Source organism: Pongo abelii, chromosome 2 (genome assembly GCF_028885655.2).
Source record: "Pongo abelii isolate AG06213 chromosome 2, NHGRI_mPonAbe1-v2.0_pri, whole genome shotgun sequence".
NCBI classification, from domain to species: domain Eukaryota; kingdom Metazoa; phylum Chordata; class Mammalia; order Primates; family Hominidae; genus Pongo; species Pongo abelii.
In genome coordinates, this window is record NC_085928.1 from 103,765,372 (window position 1) to 103,775,316 (window position 9,945).

General features: G+C 42.9%; 1 protein-coding gene across 10 annotated transcripts in view; it reads right to left on the bottom strand.

The window, feature by feature from the left end:
• Positions 1 to 9,466, bottom strand: part of DOCK3 (dedicator of cytokinesis 3) — a 735,525-nt gene extending 726,059 nt beyond the window's left edge. For 9 of the 10 annotated variants that reach the window (XR_008523281.1, XR_008523280.2, XM_054550669.1 and 6 more), the window contains exon 1: positions 9,093 to 9,458. Coding sequence is in view for 8 of the 10 variants with exons in the window: in XM_054550669.1 (XP_054406644.1) it covers positions 9,093 to 9,129 (37 nt within the window). In the remaining 2 variants the exon portion in view is untranslated. Of the gene's footprint in view, positions 1 to 9,092 lie in introns of all 10 variants that reach the window. The other variant, XM_024244830.2, reaches the window with a different exon arrangement.
• Positions 9,467 to 9,945: the final 479 nt, after the last annotated feature.

Here is a 9,945-nt window from a genome sequence, read left to right on the forward strand (position 1 = left end):
TCTTAATTAAGCATTCACCAGTCACTCACCATGAACTAGGTCCTGATGATACAAACATGAAGACAAAGTTCCTTATCCTCAAGAAACTCAGTCCCTGAGGCAGAGATGAAATTAAGCATGATCTAAAAGGATAAATGCCATACTAGAGGTTGGTACCAACTGCAGTAGAAGCAGCAATGCTTATTTATATCAGGCAGAGTAGGGAAAGGCATAAAAAAGAGATGACATTTGAGCTTTTTCAGTTAACATTCCCCAAGTAGAGAAAGGGAATCATGGGATTCCAATGATATAACAACACCCTGAGTAAAGCAATAAAGGTAGGAACATTATAGTCCTGTCTGGAAAAGGGTGAATTGTCCAGCATATCTAGAGTATAGAAAATGTGGAGAGAGACCCGGCACGGTGGCTCACGCCTGTAATCCCAACATTTTGGGAGGTCAAGGCAGGCAGATCACTTGAAGTCAGGAGTTCAAGACCAGCCAAGAAGAGAGGGGAGAGGGAGTGGGGGGGGGGGGTGGAGAGGAGAGCGGGGAGGGGAGGGGAGAGAAAATGTGGAGAGAATGTCAGAAACAAAACTCTGAGAAAAGTTTAGTGCCACCCTTCCTCCTGTACAGGAAGATGAAAATTAAGTTAACATCTTTTCAATGCTGATATTTCTTTCTCACTCCCCGTGCTTTAGTAAATCCAAACAGACTTTTTAGCAGCATCTTTCTCCCTTATTAAAACACCATAGCCACGAACTAAGGCTAAGGAGCCCATCCTAACCCCAAGCATCATCAAGTTCACAAAGGTGGTACAGCTGGCGCTATCATAAAATGTTCATACAGATAATCTGCATTCAAATCACAACACTGCAAACACTACTTGTTTATACACTAGACATAATTTCCCTCTAGGACAATAAAATTTTCTTCCTCTCCTGTCCAACATTTTTATTAGCCACTTGGAAAAACATAGAAGACAGGCTTATCAATTGCGTAAAGGTTCGAAGAAAATATAGTAATATCTTGGATCACAAACTTAAGCTTCAAAAAGATTTGACAGGTTGTACTCATGAGCCAAATACAGTGTTAATGTTAACGGAAATATAAAATACTTTTTAAATGAAACTAAAATTTTATATTTCTGTTTAATATCAATCACACAAGTTCAGGATGGAGGGGATATAGCTTGACTTCAGTTCATATAAAATAAAACCTAGAGTTGCTATAAATTCAGTATGAGCAATTAGTGTGAAATGGCAGCTCAGAAGTCTCCAAAAATCAGTCTTTATACCACATTAATAAAAATGTCCAACTCAATGCTACAAATACGTGTGTAAAACCTTCTGCATGCCTGGTTCTGAGGTGCGTCTGCCAAGAATGCAAAGATAGACCAGGCGCAGTGGCTCACGCCTGTAATTCCAACACTTTGGGAGGATCACGGAATCTTCTCTGTCACCCAGGCTGGAGTGCAATGGCGCAATCTCAGCTCACTACAACCTCCGCCTCCCAGGTTCAAGCGATTCTCCTGCCTCAGCCTCCCGAGTAGCAGGGATTACAGGTGTGCGCCACCACGCCCAGCTAATTTTTGTATTTTTAGTAGAGGCGGGGTTTCACTATGTTGACCAGGCTGGTCTCAAACTCCTGACCTCAAGTGATCCACCCACCTAGGCCTCCCAAAGTGTTGGGAATACCAACGTGAGCCACTGTGACTGGCCCAAGATAAGAATTTTAAATGTATTTTTTATTGCAGGTCATAGTCAAAAGTTGGAAAGACATTAGTCTAATGAAGAGGATAAAGTAAATATACCACTATAAAATACGAAGTATAACAGGATTTAACAGAACAAAATATATCTGGTTGGAGAAAGAGAGGGGTAGGGCCAAGAATCTAGGAAAGGATTTACAGAGATAACAATATATGAGAGAAGTCTTGGCAGGCTGGAAATAATTTAAGAAATGAAGACATTGGGGAAAGGCACTCTATGTAGAAGGAACAATATGAACAAAGACATGATGCAGCAAATAAGTGTTTAATGGTCCTGGGACATGGCAGCACTAGTTATAAGTTAAGTACAAACAGAAGAACCTGGGGAAAGTTCAGTTTGGCTAAAGTGTAAAGTATTAACAAGTCAGTGGATGAGGCTGAACATGCAAATTTGAACCATAACATGAAAGTGCTGGATACACGATAAACCATGAATGCTAGCTGTTCCAACTAGTCTTAGCTCTGGGGCCTTAAACCATATTATCTCTAAGACGTTTTAGAGTTCTAAAGTTTATGACTTACTGAAGAGCTATGATGCAAGTTATTTATATAAAGGCACAGAACAAGGACTTATAAGAAACTACAGGGAGTCATTATTCTACTCAATAAGGAAGAATGTTCTCATTACAGCTAACAATAAAATGGGCTGTCCCAAAAAGTGGTGAGGGCATTGGCAATAGATATGTTTGAATATAGGCCAAATACATATCTGTTGAAGGTATGGCACTAAATCAGTACTACCAATTTCTGTGTTTATCACACTCTAATTCTTCTATCATGTTGGTTCTCACTTATTAGCAAGAGCTCATGAATGAGTTCCAAAGGGAGACAGAGAATCACATTAAAGCAGGAGGATGGGATTTTATTCCATTGTAGATAAGCAGGAAAATGGGAAGCTTCTGAATGACATTTTCCAACATAGTAATTATCTTTACTAGAGAGAGTATCCTAAGGTGTGATATAGCAAATCAACTGCAAGTACTTAGCTAAAATAATTTGGTGATGTATAAAAAAAATTTAAGGTTTTAAAAGCCTTTATGTGAAAAAAAATGCTTGCTTCTCCATGCAAAAGCTGTCAAAAGGGGGTATGCAAAACACTTAAATGCATAATCATAAACAGGTTTGGCTTGTTCATTACAATAAAAGCATAACATTGGAATTAAAATACTAATATAGCATACCCAATAATGCTTACATGTTGGGAATAATTTCAGATCATTCTTAAAGAATAAAGACACAAAAATTTTTAAAAATTCAAAACACAAACTATTAAAAATTAAAATTTAGCACCATTGTAAAAATATGCTATGAAGGTAAAGTACTTTCAACCTCAATGACCATTCTTTTGAGACTGTCCTGCTTCAGAATGCATCTAATACTACACAGAAATAGGTGCCATGTTTACAATTTAGCTTAATGTTTCTAAATCATACTCTAATACTGCATGATAAAACGAACTAGAAATCTAAAGTCTACTGAATAGACTTGATGATTAAAAACTTAAACATAAGACCCAAAACTATAAAACTACTAAAAGAAAACATAGGGAAAATGCTTCAGGACATTCGTCTAGGCAAAGATTTTATGACTAAGACCTCAAAAACACAGGCCACAAAAACAAAAATAAACAAATGGGGCTACACTAAACTAAAAGCTTCTGCACAGCAAAGGAAAAAGAGTAAAGAGACAACCTACAGAATGGGAGAAAATATTTGCAAACTATTTATCTGATAAGGGACTAATATACAGAATATACAAGGAACTCAACAGCAAAACCAAATAATCCCATTAAAAAGTAGGCAACAGGCTGGGCACAGTGGCTCATACCTGTAAACCCGCCACTCCCCAGGAGGGAGGGTCTCTTGAGGCCAGGAGCTCAAGACCAGCCTTAGCAAAATAGCAAGACCCAGTCTCTATAAAAAAAAAAAATTAAAAATTCGCTGGGCATGGTGGCATGGAACTGTTGTCCTAGCTACTGAAGAGGATGGCTTGAGCCCAGGAATTCAAGGTTACTGTGAGCTATGATCATCATAGCACACAAGCCTGGGTGACATAGCAAGACCTCGTCTTGGGGAAAAAAAAAAAAAAAAAAAAAGCAGGGCGCAGTGGCTCACGCCTGTAATCCCAGCACTTTGAGAGGTCAAGACGGGCAGATCACTTGAGGTCAGGAGCTCGAGACCAGCCTGGCCAATAAGGTGAAACCCCGTCTCTACTAAAAATAGAAAAGAATTAGCCAGGTATGGCAGCGCACACCTGTAATCCCAGCTACTCGGAAGGCTGAGACAGAAGAATCACTTGAACCCAGGAAGCGAAGGTTGCAGTGAGCCAAGATCACACCATTGCACTCCAGCCTGGGCATCACAGCAAGACTCTGTCTAGAAAAAAAAAAAGGAAAAAAAAAAGAAAAAAAAAAAGTCCAATACAGAAATAAAATTCCTTAAATATAACTATCCAGTTTAAATTGAAAACTGTAGAGTATGTCTCATCTTTCAAGCCAGAGTCATATACTACTGACAAATTGCTTTCAGACGACACAGTGTAATAATACAATCTGTGGCTTAGAATCTCAAAGTCCTAGGTTCAAATCTCAACTCAGCACTTACTATCTAAAGTATCTTAAATCAGTTACTTAATTTCTCTCAGCTAAAGCTTCTTTCTCATCTGTTTAAAAAAGAGGGGAGAGGCAGTGATATAGTGTAAAGCTCAAGTAGAATCATGAATGAGGAAATCCCCATAAACACTAAACAAGACATCAAGCACATCCTCACTTTTCAGAACAAAATAAAGTCACAGGTATATGAAATATTTCCTACCCCTAGTGGATGATGTCTTTACCTCTAAAGGGGTATTGGGGCCCTTCCAAGGTTGCAAAGGTTGGGCTTCCCTCACTGAATAAATAACTAAAGAGCACACTGTCTTCAGACTATTTTGGTGAGTTCTAGTCCATTTACCAACAGATTTACTCAAATTTTGTGAACACTAATTCTTTCAGATCTGGTTTCAAGGATCTATTACCTCCCCACCTTCAGATTCTTTTCCTGCACCACAGGATCTTTACAAGTTTCTTTTAAGGACTCAGGATTTGTTTCTTTGTTTGTTTGTTTGTTTTTAAGTGCTTTTCTTCCCTATCTGGGGAAACCTAACCAAAAGGAAGTTAGGTAAAAATAATGCATAAAATATGCATTATTTTTTAAATAAGAAAAAATAAATATAACATTACAAAACTAAAATGTAAGGTCTTCAGATTGGTAATGAGAAAAATTTTTCATGTTCTACTAAAAGGGATTAAGAAAAAATAAGCAATAAATGCCCTAAATTATTTTAAAATTTGCCTTAGCTGGGCACAGTGGCTCACAGGTATAATCCCAGTGACTTGGGAGGCTGAGGTGGGAGGATAGCTTGAAGCCAGCAGTTTGAGACAAGCCTGGGCAACACAGCAAGACCATGTCACTAAAAAAATTTTTTTTTAATTAAAATTTTAAAATTAGCCAGGCAAGGCTGGGCGCAGTGGCTCATGCCTGTAATCCCAGCACTTCGGGAGGCCGAGGCGAGCGGATCATGAGGTCAGGAGATTGAGGCCATCCTGGCTAACATGGTGAAACCTTGTCTCTACTAAAAATACAAAAACAAAATTAGCCGGGCATGGTGGCGGGCACCTGTAGTCCCAGCTATTCGGGAGGCTGAGGCAGGAGAATGGCATGAACCCAGGAGGCAGAGCTTGCAGTGAGCCGAGATCATGCCACTGCACTCAGCCTGGACAATAGAGCGAGACTCCGTCTCAAAAAAAGAAAAAAAAAATTAAGCAGGCAAGGTGGTAAACACCTGTAGTTCCAGCTACTTGGGAGACTGCTGCAGGGGGATCGCTTGAGCCCAGGAGTTCAAGGCTGCAGTAAGCTATGATCATGCCGCTGCACTCCAGCCTGGATGACAAGAGCAGGACCCCATCTCTCAAAAAAAAAAAAAATTTGCCTAATGACAGCAGCAGAATAAACAAGATGACCTTCTGAAGCAGCTTCCACTTCTAAGACGTCAAACTAATATCTATGTACTCAAACCTTTACCACTTTTCTATTCAAGGAGTGTAATTACAAACATTCTTGTTTTAAAAATTGTTGGTGTTTGCTGCTCCTGGTGTTGCTCCTGTTAGAGGGTGAGAAAAGTATTTTCTTGGTTTTTGTATTCTATATTTGGTACTCTGGGTACAGTCAGTATAGGGAAAGACAGGTGTTTCACAAAAATAGCTGGATTTTTCTCACCTAATACACTTTAGAGCAGGAAGCTTCTTGGAAAGGTAGAATAAAGAATGGAAGGATGCAGGACTTTCCAAGCATTCATGGCAACAGAAAGGAAAGCAGAGATTCTCTAAGAGGGAAAGGGACACAAGGAGTCAAAACACGGGCAAACGGGTACAGTAAAGAACAGTACCTTACAGTAACAGAGAAAGAAAGCAAGACAGTCAAGAATTTCACAAAATACTGCCCACTGCCAATAAGAAAATTAAGGAAAATATACAATCGTTGAAGGACAAAAAAAAAAAATTAACAAACTTTCGGATCCAGTTTATCTGTGTAATAATGATAACATTAAGACTACTCTGGAAATCGACATGGGGTTACCTAAGTGAGAGTCCCGGGCACACTGACAGGCCTATCACTGACCCTCAGAAAAGGATAATGTCCTCCCCACTGCCTAAAGTCACTCACAGAATGTGACAATGGGAAGGGGAGCTCAGTCATCACCTCATCCTAAATGAATAAACCAAACAATTCAGTCATGTTATAACCTGTACAGAATTCCTATATTATAAAAAATTTAATAAGATATTACTACAGGATCTCAAAGCCTTACCAATGTCAAATACAAATGAACAGCTGCAGTGGAAAAAACCCTTTGGTACTGCTGCAACAGGGGACTCCTTCCTTCACTAACATCAGGGCAAAAGGAGGCCCTCAAGGCCCTCCTCCACGAATTTCTCCAAATTGGTAAGAAGTAAGTGTAAGGGGTTTCCCTCCTTGCTATGTGATTATAGGTTGACAAACAAAGACAGAAATCTGTGCTCCAAGTTAGTCATAAAAATCAAAGCTGAAACTCAAACATTTTCTCACAGGAAAATGATAACAGTTATATTTTCAAGCTAGCCCTCATAGCAATCAAATGATGCAGCAAAAATGCCATTTTAATTGACTATTTTTCTCATAAGTATAATGTATAAGCTACTTTATAAAGTGGATTTTATGAAAAGCTCTGGAAGTGTAGCCCTAACATCCTTACGAAAAAAAATGTGTCCTGAGTTTTAAACAATTTACACAAAAACTTTTAGATCATAACTAAGGAAGGGACAGTAGAAGACTGTGAGATAAACAGAGTTGCTTGGTTTGGTAGAAAAGGCATCTAAGTTATGCTAAACCACAGCTGCTATGAAAATGTCTTCAGTGTAACTGTCTCTCTCATTTAGCAAGCATTTAAGCTCTGCCCTGAGCCCAATGCTGTGGCCCTCCAAAGGGAATAACAATTTTTCTAAAGCTAAACACACAATCCTAAGAATGCAAGAATTTCGTTGCATCTTGCTGGGTAAATCACACACCAAATCCTAGTGCTTTGAGATTCACATGTACCTATCTTGATTACCTTGCACTGGCTCTGTCTCAGAACTAACACACTTAGTGTTATTAGTCTAAATACTAAGGGAAAAGAAGAAACTATTAAGCATTCAGCATGTTCTCATTTCACTTTCATAATCCTGTAAGATAGGTAAACATTATCCCCAATTTATACATTAAGAAAATGACGCTAAATGATGTTAAATTACTTGCCCACACCACCAGTAAAGAGAAGCTAGGACTCTGAATTCCACTTTGTCCATTATTCAACGGCTCCTCCCCTCCACCCCCCCACCCCCGCCAAAAAAGGGCTCCTCTCCCCTCCAAAAAAATCAGTCATGGGGTGCCACTGGAGAGTTGACCACTCACATCAATTATTTGTTATTCTAGTTCAGCAGTTCTGGGAGCGAGTTATAGAGAAGATAAACCACCAACTCCTCATTTCACAGAATCAACTCAGTATTCAGGGAATATTCTAAGAGAAGGGGTAAAACGTCCCTAGAGGTGAATCCCAGCTCTTCGCATCATTTCTCAATTCCTTCTCAATAGAGACTCTAGGACCAGAGCTCCCTTTATCACCTCCATCCTAACATAGCTAATTGTTTCAGAAAGTTACCTTTTAAAACAAGATTTTCTACCAGAATAGAAGACCTCTCTGCTGGTCCTCGAATTTAAATAAATTCAATTTTCACACGATAACCTGCCTGATAGCATTCCAAAACATTCGTTACCACTGCAGTTTCAAATTATTTTGTAGTGAATTGTGAACTAAATCTTGATTAAATTGCAGTAAAGATGGGAAACAAAAATCTATGTTTAGACAGGTTTCCTATCTAAAATTTTCCATTACGAGCTTAGGAAAAACAAAACCTGTACACTCAACATTTTAAATCTGTTTCTAACTGAACAAGACGATAGGTGATGCAATGAGGCTTAACTCTATCATGTAATTGCCACAAAACACTAACGTTGTAGAACATTCAATATTTTAAATTACTGAATATTCTTTTTAAAGAAGTTGAATATTGTAAGAATTATTTAGCTTCTGGAGTTAAACACAACATTAAAAAAAAGGTTTCTAAGAGGAATAAGGTCTTATCTGAAAACAGGGTTTTAAAAAAAAAAAACCGTGTCAACATTGATACATGTCCAAAAACATTTCCCATTGTAAGGTATTATTTCTAATACTAAAGGCAAAACAAATTAAAACAGAGCAAGCATTTGCAGTCAAATGTCCAAATTTTTGAACTGGGAAAATGATGTCAACGTTTTTCATCCGTTTTCTTGTAAGGTTCCAGACCAAAAATAAACAGCCATCGGGCTCATCAATTAAGGTGCGGAAACTCATTAAAATCGAGCTTCTGGAGGGGAGAAAACATATTCCCAGAATTTGGTTTCTCGGGTAAAATTGCCCCGTGGCCCACACCAGAAACCTCGGGCAACTGCCCGGGCCTTGCCCACCCCTCCCGCGCGGGCCGCACCTGCCAAGGCCGCACCGCCAGCGCCCCCTGCCGCCCTCTCTGCACAGAGACCCGCGCCCACCCCCGCACCCGCACCCGCACCCGCACCCGCACCCGCACCCGCACCCGCACCCGCACCTGCCCCCACCCCGCGCTCGCCCCGCGCCGAGGCCGCGCAGCCTGCGGGCAGGGGCGGGGGCACGAAGATGCGAATCCAGGCGGGGCCGGGAGCTGGGCGCGTCCCCCAGAACCCCCGCCACGGCCAGGACTGAGCCTAACCTACCTACGCCGTATTTCTCCTCCTCCGTGGGGGTCCACATGGCCGTGCCGGGCGCGGCCCCGCGGGCGCGGCGACCGGGCGACAACGCGGCGGGGACGGCCGCGGGCCCGGCTGTGGCGCACCGCGAGTCGAGGCGGGGACGGTCAGGCGGCGCGGGGCAGTGGGCGGCGCATCCCTCACAGGCCGTCCGGGATGCCGCCGCCACCCCCGCCACGTCTGGACCGCGAGGCTCCGCGGGTGGCCCAGCAGCCCCTGGCGGCGCGGGCGAAGGCTCGCCACCTGTCCGTCGCCGCTGCTCCCGTGCCGCCGCTTGCTTCCTCACAGCTCCGCCGCCCGGCTCCCGGCGCCGCCGCGGCTCGGCTCGCCCCGGCGGGCTCGCAGGACGCCCGCGCATGCGCCACTCCCTGCCGCGCAGGGGCTCGCGCTGCCCGGGCTCGCGCCGTCCCGATCCCGCGCGCGAATCCACGCGCTGCTGCTGCGCGCCAGCGGAGGAAAATCCGCGAGAAGCGATTGGACTGCCCGGCTACGGACCGGCTTCTAGAATCGCTGGTCTGGGGCCCTCAGCTGTAGCAAACTCCGGAGGGGGCGAAGCCGGTCAGGTGGGCGACTCCCTCTATCCGGACTCCCCACTCGCTTCCGCTTCCAGTGCCTCCTGCCTGCGCCCCGAGATGGCCACAGGCCTCCTGGTCGGAGAGGGGAGATCCAGAAAAGGAGGAGACGACACCATTTTCAGACCCATCCCAGTGTCACCCACAGTGCTGTCGGAAAGGTCCCCGGAGCCACCCTGTGCATTCCCAGGGCCCGCAGGATGGAATCGCCACGAGAGAACCAGGTGGGGTGCACTCGTGCCCCTCTC